Genomic DNA, 15,533 nt, shown 5'->3' on the forward strand with positions numbered 1-15,533 from the left:
CTAGCATATAACTTACCTAACCGATTTGTTCTTGTGATGTTCTCACTGAATTCCAATGGTTAGGATTACTCAAGAATGTGTTAATTATTTTGTTATTTTGCAATAAAGGAAGCTGATATTACAGTAACTTATTACGAAAAATGAAAGGATTTATTTTTATGTTTTTTACAACTCCATACACTATTTTTCACCAGGACTGCTTTATGTCGTTACTCGCAGAGTTCTCCTTCAGTCTAGTTACCTTTTTAATCGGTCACTAAACTCCAAAGGATTAAATGTTCATCATCCACATATTTACGTTTGGGGAATGTTACCAAGCTATCTAACACTTAAATTGCTTTCTGACGTTTTCGTTCATAATTTAAACTATGTATTGTTTTGCTTTTAGAGGAAGAAGATAAGTCAAGTTGGGATGATTCATCAAATTCAAGTTTAGGTGCGTTTTTACTACAACTGTTCACCTTCAAACTCTTAGATATATATGATTAGTATGAACACATACAACGGTATCTTAACTGCATGTACAATAATTGTTATTCTTTGTACAAGCATGAACATGTTTCTTACTGTGACCTTCGCATTACCAATACCCGTTACTGTCCATCAACACTATTGCTTTTCATATTGACCAGAAAATCGACATTTTCCATTGCCTTTTATACAAAATTAGTTTATTGGGATAGAAACGAATAATTCGAGGTCAGAAACAAATGCATGCGTCCATACTTTCACTGATGTCAATACTCCATTTAACTCTTCACAATGAAAACAGAATGTATGTTCAAAGTAATCTTGGTACTACAAGTATAATTTTGGTATCTCGTATGCCTTGAACAAACTTATTAACTAGATATTTCATGTGTATTGATTTGTTTACACAATATTAATAAGATAATGCAATTACGCACACTAACTCGGAGAAACATCCGAACTATTATCTTACAGAGTATGATTTACGTTTCTTTGTTTTTTAGAACATGAAGACGAAACAACTGCGATTGATAATCCATCTTATCATGGTAAATTGCAGATATTATCAATCTTCATGCATCAAATGACAAGAGTTAGAATCAAAAATAGTTTAAGACAAAGGTTTCCTGAAAAGGATTTTTTCTCGAATTTTGCATGCCTTCTAATGGACAAATCGTTAATCAATTGCCAACTGGAGGCTGAAAAAACGTTCTATTTGAAGGATATATGATTGTTATAAATGATTTTTTTAGTCTCTCAGAACGATTATGATTTAGAAAGCGGTTAGCAACACTATCAGTGTGGAAAAGTTATGGTCTGATTTTAAAACCCTAAAAGTAAAACAATGTTATTTGTCTTTAGTTTTAATAGATTATATTTTTTAGGACAAACTCCTGAGCTTTTTGGTAAAGAGTACTCTACTTAGTTTATAATTTATATATTTAAAATATAAATCGATTATGTATAAGTATTTTTCTTCCACGGAAACATCACACAACAACCTGTTATGAGAAGTACTCACTGCAAATTGGGTTATTACAGATGGTTGAAAGATTCAAATAAGAACACCCGAGCACTCATTAATACTAGCTACATATAGTGACGTGCAAGGAAAATGTGTTTGCATGTTATGGCCTTTATTGAAGATTAGAAAAGGGTAAAGACACGTCGCTGAAATGAAATATTTTCACAAGGCTCTTTCTTCCATCTTTCGTAAGAGACAAACCAAATGATTAAAAAAAGACTTATAAGATGGCAATATATGCTATTGTGTCTCTACAGAGGAAATTTTATTTGATTTCAGAAAAAGAAGATACAGTATCATCCATACATAGTTCGTCAAATGAAGGTGAGTTTTAGTAAATTGTAATCTACCAGATAATATATTTGTAGCAGTAAAGTACAATAAAAAAATTATTGATCTACAATAAACAACTGTCAATAAACTCAACGTATGTGATAAACATTAAACATATCTACTGTATGCGTAATGTGAACGCCACATTTGTATATAAAACTTTAGTAAACAAAAGTATCAAACTACCAACAGATTAGCATACATGTTTTATTTTATAAATTGAAGAACTGATAACTATTTAAACAAATGATCAGCTTATTAGTCAAATTATTACATGATTTTCAGAAAGTTATGTTGAGTTGTTTATTTCGAAACTTTTCGATACAAATATTTGAATAGACCCATCGCCACATACAATGTATTTCATTGCGTATAAGGCGGGAAAAAGATTCCAAGTTGTTGACATTGTGTAAACTCGACGAAGAAATCAGTGAATCCCGATTATCTTCACATGTGTGAGTCTTTTGAAACATTGTTAAACGAAAGTTGTAAACTTGATAGTTCATCATTAATCTGTAAAAAAAAAAGTTATATACACGTACAGGCAAATACAATTAAACAAAATGTCAAATGAGGTTGAGTTATCTTAGTGTAAGAGTTGAAAGTAACACAAATAAAGTTCCAACTTTACAATAAATTTTGGTTCTATAAAATGTAATATTTAACTCAATATTGTATTTTGAACGATTGAGAATTGAACAATGTTTGATATCTATTCAATTTTGTTAATTTGCAATAAACCGATAAACTATCCATTGTCATATATCCTGTTCTGGCTCATACTTTATTAGAAATGTCTTTGAACTCAACGTAATTAACACAAAAAGGATGTTCAACTAAAAGGATTTTTATAATCATACTGTTCTTTGCCACAGATAGAATGTACATTGCTTTGGGCTTTGAAAATTTCCATCAACTCTCAAATAGCCAATGCAAATTCCCCAATTTTGTTTCAATTTCAGGATTCTGGACTTGCAAATCAAACTAATACACCTTCTTTTTACTTGTTCGTGACATTCTTTTCGATCCGTTTTATTGAAGTCTGAAGCTGCCGTGATCGTCACTGCTCGTAGTGTGTTGTTAATCTGTGTATAGTCATTTTGCTTAGTTTCTTCAGTTGCCTCGGATTTCTTTGAAGCTGGGTTTTGCTATGCGTATTCTCGTGTGTTTGTTTATTCGACATTAGCGAGAGGTATATGGTGATAAGATCACAAAACATGTTTGTCCTCGCTACATTTATGAGCCTGTCCCAAATCAAGACATCTGGCCTTCGTACATCGTGTAAGTTTTTTTTCATATTTTTGTTATTGATAAGTTTCAATGTCTTTTTAGTATGACGTTCATTTTCACTAAACAAGTACATATTTTTGTAAAGAGGGTTGCTTCCGCTTTAGGGTGGATTTCTAATCTTTTCTTTTCAAATGACGTCCGATGTCCGTCGACTTTTACTTTTACAAACATCTTCTCTTCTGAATCTACTTTGCTACATTTTACCAAACTTCACCACAATCATTTTGGGATTATCTAGTATAACCCATATGTAAAGTGACACAACCTGCCATCCATCATTGTCGACTTGGTAAAACACAGAACATCAGACAACAACGCCTTTTTTGTCTAATTTATTGAAAAATCTGACAGGCAAACATGTTAGGAATGTTGAGGTAAACCTGATGTCTACAAACTTTAACACTGCCAAACATTTTTTTTTAAAAGTTATTGTTTTTAAATGTAATAGTGTACAATTTTGTGTCTGCTAAATTAAACCTATACTAGTAATAAACAAAGATAAGTTTTTAGAAAATAGCTAAGACAAGATCTACAAATAAGTCAACATAGCCAAATTTTCAAGACACCTCCGTGTTGGAGTAATTGCCTTTTTATGAATTAACATGTTTTAGAATTTTTGCATGATTTCTTACAACACTATCTTCCTCTCGAATTACACACTTACTATTGATTTATTTAGCTTAGCAATCCCAGGACTGCTTCGGCAAACTAACAGTGCGGAAATGGCTAAAAATAGAAGATGAGGGTAAACTGAAAGGTTGCCTATTATCTTGAAACCCGCCAGGGAAAGAAACAATAGCATTGTTCAGTGGGTTAATATCGACCTATGTCAAAACTATCAGACGACTCCTCACTGGAATGATTGTCCTCAAATGTATTTACAAAAAAAAATCATTTTGTTTTTTATTTCGAAAAAAATGAGATATACAGAGAAACTAAATGCATGATATAAGTAAATAGAAAAAGTGAAGATCACAAAGAAGAACATGCTGAGTTCGTCATTGGTTAATTGCTATTTAATGACGATTTTTATTTAATTTCAGCGTTGAATGGGCTCACCTTTAGAAAATCTTGTTTATAGGGTTGACAAGTTAAACCGGATCAAATCTTAGCATTTCTCGCTTCGGTTAACCCACTGTAACATCTAGATTATTCTGTTTCTTTTTCAATACTTTTTTACAACAACAGCTAAAATTTTGAACCAAATATGTGTATCTTTAATTATTATTGAACGTTTCAAGTAACTTGGGGTAACTGAATATTCTGTAATTTTACTATCCGCTATATAGATGATGTTTTCTCACTAATTATTTCAAAATTTGTTGACTATGTTAAACATATCTATCCCATCAAACCACAGATAAAGAATACCACAGATACATTGAAGTCTGTCGCATATCTTAAATTTAATCAAGAAATTGACAATGCAGATTAATTGAAAACAAAACTTTACGAAAAATAATAAAATTTGTGAATCATTCCATCTGAAATTTTATGGACGCTATCACGAGTAAGTTGATCGTTATGGAACGACAATATATCTCGTGATGGCGTCCATAAAAATCACAAAGGATGTTGAATATGCTGCTTATGTCGTAACTCCAATCTCTTTCTCGTTTAACGAAGGTTATCGAATTATACTATTTATCGTTTTTGTAATAACATAAGCAATACGACGTGTGCCACATGCGGAGTAAGATCTGCCTTCTCTTCCGGAGCACCTGAAATTACTCCAAGTTGTCGATGGGGTCCATGTTGCGTAATCTTAAGTTTTCTATGTTGTGTCCTGTGCACTATCATTTGTCTGTTTGTCTCTGTACGTACTAGTCTACATAATATATTTAAGTTTTATATTCATGTTCATTCTACTTTTGTATAAAACATCTCTTAACATGAAATCTCAAACAAATGACACTATATTTTTGTTTAAAATTGGATTATATGTTTACATTATGTTTCTTTATGTAGAAACAACAGGTATCGAGGAAGTTCAGCAGCCAACTACAAATACTGACAAAAAAAAGCCAGTGCAATATTACCCAACTTTCCCTAAAAAAACAGATGATGACATTTGGACTGAGCCGGCAGAACCGATAAAAGTTTTAGACGAGTAAGTACTGGAGCTAAACCAAATGTTACCTTATATATCAATCAAGCGTTGTGGTTTAACTTGTCAATTTTCGGTCTTTCGTTTGATCAATCATGATATCATATATAACATATTCTAACATGACGTCCTTCAAACGCTTTGAGTACACTCGTGGTAAAATATGAATATATTGCATTGGCTGTTCCGATCGTACTCCCACGTCATATGTTTTTTTATGAATGAAGTATCTGATGTCATAGAATGATGATGTTATAATTTAAGCATCTTACGGAGGAAAAAAGCTCCTGATGAAAATTATCACAACAAGGAAAGGTAAACAAACGATGCTCAAATGTGGTATAAGCCCATTTTTTATACATAGAAGACATTTAAGTAAATTAACAAAAAAAATTATTTAAATACTTTATTGTAAATAGTTTGAGCATGTCACTTTTTCTATTTGCTCCGTTGTTCACGCCAATCAAAAAGTGCGTTAATTTATGGGAACGGCAAATATTTCTTCCACATAAAGCGCTTCGACCCAGAAAAAATGCCGTATTTGTCCTATTAGAATCGAAATAATTCATAGGGGCTTGAATATACATGTATCTAGGTTTTACCAAGGGTTGTCCCTTTATGCCGATATTTATCCCTCGCTATCGCTCAGGGTAAAATATTTGTCATAAAGGGCCATCCCGTAGTAAAACACGATATATCCAAGCCCCCATGAATTATTTCTTAAGTATAACATAACATAGTACCAAACGTTCGAACAATACTATACTATGTTGTTTATTAATCTAGAGATCCGTTTTGTGTGTGTTCGTCATGGGTTGCTGTTTAAAGGCATTCACCTCGCTATATTAAAACACACTCTCAAACTAATTCCGATATGGTTTTTGCTGAAGTATAATCCCCTAATACTGTTATTAGAATTAATCTAAAAAAAGGGAAAAATACACAAGTTACTTATTCTTATATGTATACGTGTCCATATCTTTCGACTTTTATGAACAAAAAACATTATATTTGAATGCAATTGTGTGCAAAATGAACTATTTTTAAATTCAAAAGATAATTTGAAGTATGTTTTCAATATAACATGTTTATAATAAGTAAACCATTTGACACTTTTATCTTTTGACAAAATTACAACGATTTTGCAGCAACGTTTAATTTGTATATGAACATTTATCTTGTAAATTGTGCATGGGTTGTCGGTTAAAGTAACAGATCAGGATGACAATTTCTTCATATTTTTGATTTCTAATAATATTACTATTGAATGTTTAATGTGAGCCCCCCCTTTTTTTTTTTACTAAATTACCTTTACTGTTTCGCAATTGTTAGTTACTTCCCAATCATATTTTTGTAAATCGTTTGACCATCTGCAGATATCATTAAAAAAAAATTAAAAAAATCAGGTTTTGATTATTTTTAATTCAAATAATCAATGAAAATGATTTGCTATATTCAGAGAGACACAGCCAATGGAACTCAGCCCAAGTTTAAATGATCCTAATGATAAGAACAAGATAGAATCAACCAGTGAAGATAAAAGTCCGGAAACAGAAAAATGAAGATCGTTATTATCGTAATAATCTATAGGAGAAAAATTAAAGTGAACATAATATGTGTGATGGAAGGAATGAAAATATGTATACATTATTTATTTTTGCAGCTAGTGCTATTGTTTTAGCAATTTTTAACACGTATAGTACTCTAGATGATTATAGCTTGTAAGAGAATACTCATAAAATGTATAGGCATGATGTCTGCTCTATGGTCGGGTTCTTGTCGCTTAGACACATTCCCCATTTCCTTTCTCAATTGTATAGTAGTTTTCAAAATAACATTTTAACCAAAAGCAGTAAATAAACTTATTATTGATTTTTTTTAATCTGATATACTGAAATATATTATTTTATACAAGCAGAACCATGTAACTAGTTCATTGTGCTTCTCTCTTTTGTATGCATAATTTTGTTACTCGAACTAACCATAGTTTTGTTTGGAGATATTTAAGGGAAACATACATATTGGTATTTATCTTACCTCCTATAATATATTTCTAGGAACAGGGTCTGCATGGTGACCGTGTATATTCTATATTAGGTTAGGGAGGCGTGGGTTATTTCAATACACGGTGGTTAATGGTGGTGCTACACCAACAATAACAAACAAAATGGTACTTAAAAACTTCTTTACGGTTTCAACAGACGGAAAAATTGATGATGAAGGTTGAGATGAATTCATAAAACACATTTAATGCTAACGGTATTGACGACTAGCTCATTTCGATATGTCACTTGTCTCAATATCGCAAGTAAAAATAGTCGGTAAGATAAATGTGTAGATTGCTCTTCTAGTGACATAATACGGTATATATGGCGTGAGTAAATTCCATATGGGGATTCAAAATTCGATCTAATCCCTTATTGAATCGAATGACCCTATTTTTACCGTATTAGGTCACTATCACACTACGTAACTAATAATAATGTATGATGGTCGAAATTAAAACTGATGTACTACATTTTTGATTACAAGTAAATATATTCTAGTTACATTTATATTTGAAACATATTGTTTTATTGTATTTGACATATATTTTTACTTGTGTACTTAACAATATTGTAAGAAAAGAGCGATGATGATTTTGTAGTTACATGCTCATCGTGTATGTTGAAAGTACTGATTGAATGTTCGATCTCAGACAGGGTCAAACGTTAGACTTGATTTTTGTCAATTGCTTTTCAAAAAACGGGAAACTTGGGAGTTAGTACAACGACGGGTTTGTTGAAGGTAATACTTACAGGACGGATTAGGATGAAATGTGGGGTTTTCTACTGACTGTTAACTTGAAATAAGAAGATGTTGTTTGAGTGCCAATATAACAACTCTCAATTTAAGTATTCCAAATCACAATGTGTAAAAGGTACAAAATGTAAACAATTATGTACGTCAAAAAACGGGCTTCAACACAAATCGCCCTGCAAACTTCAGATTGCCTCAAGTTGACATGTAAAACCTCATCATTAACAAGCAGACTTGGGATACTAGTGATTGTAATAGTTGATCTTATTTAATAAATATTTAACATTTTAAGATAGTTTGGTTTTCTTTATAAAGCATAATAACTGATTTGTAAAGTTAAGTAAAAAATTAACTGTTATAGTATTGAAAAGTCATCATTTATAGCCTAAGAAGAGACATATAATACGATAAGTTATATTGTACTGGCCTCAATAAAATATATTGTACATATATTCACAATTTAAAGATGAAAATATATATCTTCATATACATATATATTTGATAATAACTGTTACAATGTATATTCTAGTAATATTATACCTTTTTTTAATCCTGAATAATGAACTTTGAAGGTTTGTTTTTATTCCAATTGAGTATAGCTGTAGGACAATGAATATGATAAAAGTTTAATCAGATATTTGAAAATTTATCAAATTAGTACACACTAAATTAATTAATGAACAAATATCTTGTTCAAATCTTTGTATTTTTTAAACTGGACATGTAAAATGCAATGATTTATAAGACTTGTATTTTGTTTACAAATTGATTAAATAATTATATAAAGGTTTTACCTAGTTTTTATCTGGTAACTTTATTTCATCCATATTCTAACTTCCATAAACTGCACCTTGAAATACATATAAAGTCTGGAAGAGGTAAGAAGACAAACAGCAAACTCTTTATAACGCCAGATTCAATTGAAGTCAAAATAATTCAGAGATCAATGATGATAAAGTGTAATGGGTCATAACCAGTGACACAATGTTCGTGTATGTATGTAGTGAACTTTTGTGGTTTATTAAATAGACGAAGTGTGAAGTTATCATTTTCTTTTATATAAATCGAAATCCTTTCTAAAAAGTGCTTTAGTTGTATCAAATGTTTATTCATTTAAATCATTCAAAATGTTGATTTGTTTTTAATTCAATGTTATGTGATATAATCATGAGTACTAATTTTAATCAGACACTTTCATCAATGATGTAATCATTAATTTAATTCAATCGTACAAATTATAAAGTAATTGTAATTTAATTAATTACATTGAAGGTAATCGAACCCATATCTGATCCCAATTGATAATATATGCCCGTGCTTGTATTTCCTATTATTCCATAAAGTAATGGTTAATATAATAGTTCGTTTCTGTGTGAGTTAAATTTAAATGTTGTGTTTCTGTTGTGTCGTAGTTCTCTTATATTTGATGTTTTTTCCTCAGTTTTAGTTTGTAACACGGGTTTGTTTTGTTTCAATCGATTTAAGAATTTCGAACAGCGGTATTCTACTGTTACCTTGATAGAGGGTTACTGCATACAAGGCAGCTATTTAACCAAGAGTTCCAAATGGTGAAATTGAAATCACCCCTTCGAAAATTGTACGAACGCCATCACGACTTGGTTGACCGTTATGGTAAAACCGTTTCACAGATGATAGTTGATATATTCCTTACGACACTACGGGTGCCAAATTTGGAGCAGGATATGCTACCCTTCTTGAGCACATGAGATCACCCCTAGGTTTTCGTGAGCGTCGTGTTGCTCATTCGTTAGTTTTCTATGTTGTGTCAAATGTAATTTTATTTGTCTGTTTGTCTTTTTTATTTGAAGCCATGGGGTTGTCAGTTAATTTTCGATATATGAGTTTTACTGTTATCCTTGTATGTTTCGCACTTCTTCTAAACCAATGTATAATTCTAAAAACTTCGAAAGTTTCTTTACATGTCTGAAGGTACTTGTCAATAAAAAAAAATGATGAGTAATTGCCTACATACTTAAATATGTGAAATAGTTATCAAAGGTATCAGAATTATGATTTAAGACGCCAGACTCGCGTTTAAGTTACACAAGACTCGCGTTTAAGTTACACAAGACTCATCCGTGACGCTCAGATCAATATATAGTTATAAAGACAATCAAGTATAAAATTTAAGAGCACTTGTTGATGTAAAATATACTTTATTTTTAGAAATGAACACTGTTCGTTTGATGATTTTTAACTTTTAAATCTGCATTTGATCCGAGACTTTCTGTTTTGAATTTTCCGCGGAGTTCTCTGGGTTTGTGACTTTTCTTTTTCAATACATATTTGCTTGTATTTTTGTAAATTGTAACGTTGTTGATATCTAGTTAATACTGCTTTTTATTTTATTTTTTTTTAATATCAGATATAGTATATTATACAAGGTTAAGTGTATTTGAATGCAAAGATACTATCTAAAAAATATCACAATTCAATTATACTGACATCTTGATCCGATCAGAAACCATACTCGTTCACTTTCGATTAATCCAAAACTAAAAGCTAAACAAAAGACGGTTAAAGTTCAGTTTTCTTTTTCATTGTAAAGCAAAGTACATGTTGTAGACAGCTATTACTCTGTAAATTGTAAGTAACACGCATTACTACATGTATGTAAAATTATAAAAAGTTTGCCAATGAAATCCCCTGGTTTTATTGGTAATTAACCATACAGGGCAGAACCTTAGTGCCATTGTTGTAACATAAAGGGGGTTTGTTAACAACTATTATAGTAAAATAAAGTATTTGAAGTTGGAAAAAAATATATATTTAGTTAATAATTTATATATGTCATCTACGAGTAGACCCTATTGAGGGACTGGTAAGCAAGTTTAGACGTCGGTGTACGGTAAGCAGTTATTTGAAAGAAAGGTTGTTAAATGTTGGACCCAGGTATATGAAGAAAAAAATGTTACCCTCTGATTATTAGATTTTGGAAAGAAAAGTAAGACTCCATGAAGTCGATGAACTTTAGAGAAATGTTTATTCGTACGTTACTGGTGAGTCTGTTGTAGAATTAACGCCCGTCTGACATAAATACAAAAATGCCATTCATTTTATCTATGATGAGTTAAGTCATGACAAAAAAAAGATGATTGAGTAAAGGATTATTTAATAATAAAGGATGGGACAAAACGAAAAAAAAATTCGACACATCTCTCTTATATTGTATTTTTAATAATATTATAAATAGTGCGGTGACTGAAGGCATTTCTTTTTTTAATTTAATCTCCCCACGGAACACACACTTATATAATATATCATTTGAAAAAAGAAATCGTGTACTATAATAATATGCCTGTCGTCAGGAGTTGGTATGGTCACATTTTTTTTTATTTAAGGTCAAAGGTCATATGTAAAAATCTGTGAAAATTTGGGAGGGTTTCAATTTTGACATTTTTTTTCTATTTCTAAACTCTACCTAAATACAAATGATACTGTTTTTTGGCTTAAGTAATGTTTGTTATTATATATAAACCTTAATTATTGAAATGTTTTTATCCAAAAAAATCCTAAAACGACATTTTATAAACAAAACTTCAAAAATCAAGTTCTCAAACTATAAAATGTTAAGAACACCTTAACCTTATGAAAATTTTCAATTTCAGGTAAAAATCAAGTGTCATGCAGGACATTACTTTAAAATTATTTTTTTAACTATCATATTGGGTGAGGTATCAAACCAAAGCAAGCGATTTCTACAGTCAAATGACCTCAAATTAATTTTGCGGATGCTTCAGTATTTGTTATCGGTTTCTCGTTGCTTTTGTTTATTTTCACAATTATTACTGCTTCCATATAAATAAAGTCTTATTTGTTGTTTTCTACTCTGGTAAATATCTATTACATTATAGGTTTTGTACCTTTATACCCCCTTTTTTTCCTTGCAACGTACCACAAACTTTAGAAGTGTTGCATATAAAAATAAAGATGTGATATGATTGCAACTGAGACAACTCTCCAAATGAGACCAACTGAGACATAAATTAACAAATAAAGGTCCCGTACGGGCTTCAACAATGAGTCAAATTCAAACTACATAGTCCTCAATTCCCGAAATGAATAATGTAAAACAAAAGAAAACCCTAACGGCCTGATTAATGTACAAAATAAATAAGAAACAAACAAATATAGTATAAGAAACAAGCACTGCATAACCGTCTCGTGACTTGGAAAAACATAAACAGAATGTGGCGGGGTTTAACCTTTTTAAGGGTGTGCAAACACTACCTTAACCTGGGTGCTGGGACCGTGTGTACCAGTGCAACAAGCTTTTGTTACCAAATCAACCGTTATCTCTATCATTTTCATTTTCATCAACCGTCACAAGACATGTTTTAATATTTCTACACATTTCACTCATGGCCACAGGTCTGCACATGAAAGGTTCTACTCAAAGCAAACATGTTATTTTGAGTTTCAGATAAGGTATTATAGGAAGTCAGAAGACATTTTGTTCCTAAAATACATACCAGCTTCAAACCATTCCTATCAATTCATCCAAGATTGAACAGAGATCTAAAAGGGGATTTAGGAAGGTATGATGACATTCATATGCGTGTCTGTAAAAATACTGGGGAAACAATATACCTTGAATTCGCTCAATTTCATGGTTCGCAACACATTAAATAGCGTCGTACTTTACTTTAACATGTATAAAATGCATTGGCATTCAATGTTTCCACAAGGTGTTTTGAACCAAACTCATGGTACATTTGTAAAGCCAATCATAAATGATAAGGAGTTAAACGAAATTGGCCACACAAAAGATTAACAACAATTGCTTAGCATTTAAGCAATTTATCTGGTGCCATTTCTAGAGAATAGTCTTGGCAGTATGCCGTTTCATCGACTAACTATAAAATGAATTGCAATAAATACGAAGGCATTGACTGAATTGAAAAAGGAAGAGACAATCATCCGAGGTTTTTACTGCCAATGAGACAACTATCCACAAAAGACCAAAAATTGCACACACATTAACAACAATAGGTATACTTGAAGCGGAATGAAATATCTGTCCGTTATTTGTGTCTATTACAGTTGACATTGAGATTTTATGGTCAGTTGCATTTGACTAGCAGCTGATATGGCATCTTAAATAGTTATTTTTCTACTAAATATTAAAGTTGTTTGACAACTGAATTTCTATAGAAAATCAAAGCGTTAAGACTGCATTTTACAAGTAGAATATTTTAAACATGTTAGATAAGAATCAGCCAAAAGAAAAGTAACGGTGTCATGAGGAATGACCCATTAATCGTTGTCTATAGACAAAATAAAATTAATAAAAGCAGTATCGTGATCTCATGATCATAAATCTGCTTCCACGGGTTAGGATAAGTTAAAAAGATGGACGGGAAACTATTTCAATTTTAACTTCATCTGACACGGATAAATCATTCTGCAAACGCTCATCTGATTCAAACTTATGTAGCTTTTGATCTTTCTAAAATGTTTTGTTGCAACAAAATATGCACTGGCAAGCGCTCCAGTTGAACGAGTGCATTCTAGAACGCGTACAAATTCCGAAACTGATGGACAACAGTCCGATGATAGTATGTCATCATTAAATATCAGATAGAAGCTTCCTCGTTTTAAAAGGGGGAACACATATGTATACTTGTGTAACTTTTGTTACATGAACCATGATAAGCTGCCTGCACGGGAACACACAGTAAAATTATGCAAGCTAAGCATACGAATGGAACAAAGATGATAATAAAATGTTGGACGCTTGGGATTCTGAACTGGATGCACTTCACAAAAAAACAAAGGATATGGAAAGTAGGTTAGAAAGCCAAGAGCAGTATTCTCGTCGGACCAGTCTCCGTTTTCACAACATTCAAGTACCAGTTGATGGACAAGGAAAAATTATTCACCCGGTCAATACAGATGACAAAATCCTTAGTATTTGCAACGGCCAACTTGGCCTCAACTTGTCTATTAACGATATCAGTAGGAGTCACGTCATTGGTAAAGCTAAATATGGCAAGTGTCAGGTCATTGTTAGATTTATGTCATATCGTACTAGAGAAATGGTATATACAAACAAAAAATATCTGAAACACAATGAAGATGGTGTTTTCATCACTGAGAATCTTACCAAATTTCGAACAGACCTGACAAAAAAACTTTCCCAGATGAAATATAAAAACCAAATACACGCGTACTGGACCGCAGACGTTCGCATATTTGTAAAAAGGGCTGAAAATAGTCGAAAGGAACAGATCAATAGCTTTGAAGACATCTCTGACATGGAACAAGACATTACTTCACCAACCAACCAACAACAATCAGAAGCTGAGAAATAAAATTGATAACTCACAATCAAAAAAATGGAGAGTTAACTTTTAGGACAAAATAAATAAATTGTGTTTCTGGTTTTCTTTTCTGGTTCAAGCTGTTGAAATAATTGAAATATAATGCATATTGACTTTTTTTTTTTACTATTACATACCACAATCATTTTTTTCATAATATTATAATAGTAAAAAGATTGTATAATCCTAAGAAAAATGTATGTATGTATGTTGTTGTTTTTTTTTTAATTTTTTCGGTTATTTTTTTTTTTTTTTTTTTTCGTATTTGTTTCTGTTTAATTTATCTTAATGATTGTATTCACCTACATATTACAACATTTATCTAAAACACTCTGTTTTCGCTTGTCGAATTGACTTTCGATTGTATCTTCTTTCGTATATCAAAACAAATAAAAAAGCCAGGGCTTAAAAGTTCAAGTATTATGAAAAGCGTATTCCCCTTTTTAAACTAAACCATACAATGTAACAGTTAAAATGTGGACCCTCTAAAATAAAAAAAAAAAGGATAACGTTATCCATGTTTTAAATGCCGTTTTCACACCTAAATGAAATCAATATTAATGAACCACAAAATAATCTAAAGTTAATAAATCAATTGTTCGTAAACTAGTTTTTCCGTGTTGATAAATGTACTAAAACTTCCTTTTTTTTGTAAACCTTTAGATGCCTCCAGCTTTAAAGATCTATGTACACAAATTTTTATATACCACACAAAAACCTCAGTTTACTAATATATACTTTTCTTATTTATGATTATAAAAAATATTATTAACAACTATATAATATTAAACATAATTGAAATATATTGATATATAAATTTTATAAACATAATCATCAAAGTAAAAACTGTTTTAATATAAAAATATTAAGCAGTTAATAACATTGTAATCCCTAATGGCCTCACTTGACTATAATTGACATAAGAATTAAGTTATCGTTATGTAAATTAGGGTGCCTTCGAATAGAAAGTCCTAAACATTGGCGACTTATTGAAAAATTCTAGAAATTTGAATAACAAAGAATGTCAAAGAGGTAGTAAGTATATAATGTATATTATGTATATATAAATGTATTTTCGAATTTAGATATCTCGCTGTTATTATATTTATTCTTATTTTCACAGTTTAAAATTAAAAAAAATAATGGCTATTCTAACTGCTTCATA

The 15,533-nt window shown here is 31.0% G+C and overlaps 1 protein-coding gene across 1 annotated transcript in view; it reads left to right on the top strand.

Annotated features, from left to right (window-relative positions):
• The window catches only part of LOC134683682 (phosphatase and actin regulator 4-B-like), a 34,695-nt gene extending 27,776 nt beyond the window's left edge, over positions 1 to 6,919 (top strand). Inside the window, exons 10-14 of the mRNA XM_063542993.1 lie at positions 389 to 436; positions 975 to 1,019; positions 1,775 to 1,819; positions 5,087 to 5,228; positions 6,685 to 6,919. Of these exons, the coding sequence (XP_063399063.1) occupies positions 389 to 436; positions 975 to 1,019; positions 1,775 to 1,819; positions 5,087 to 5,228; positions 6,685 to 6,787 (383 nt within the window). The 3' untranslated portion in view covers positions 6,788 to 6,919. The remainder of the gene's footprint in view (positions 1 to 388; positions 437 to 974; positions 1,020 to 1,774; positions 1,820 to 5,086; positions 5,229 to 6,684) is intronic.
• The last annotated feature ends 8,614 nt before the right edge of the window (positions 6,920 to 15,533 follow it).

Source organism: Mytilus trossulus, chromosome 9 (assembly GCF_036588685.1).
Source record: "Mytilus trossulus isolate FHL-02 chromosome 9, PNRI_Mtr1.1.1.hap1, whole genome shotgun sequence".
In the NCBI taxonomy this organism is placed as follows: Eukaryota; Metazoa; Mollusca; class Bivalvia; order Mytilida; family Mytilidae; genus Mytilus; species Mytilus trossulus.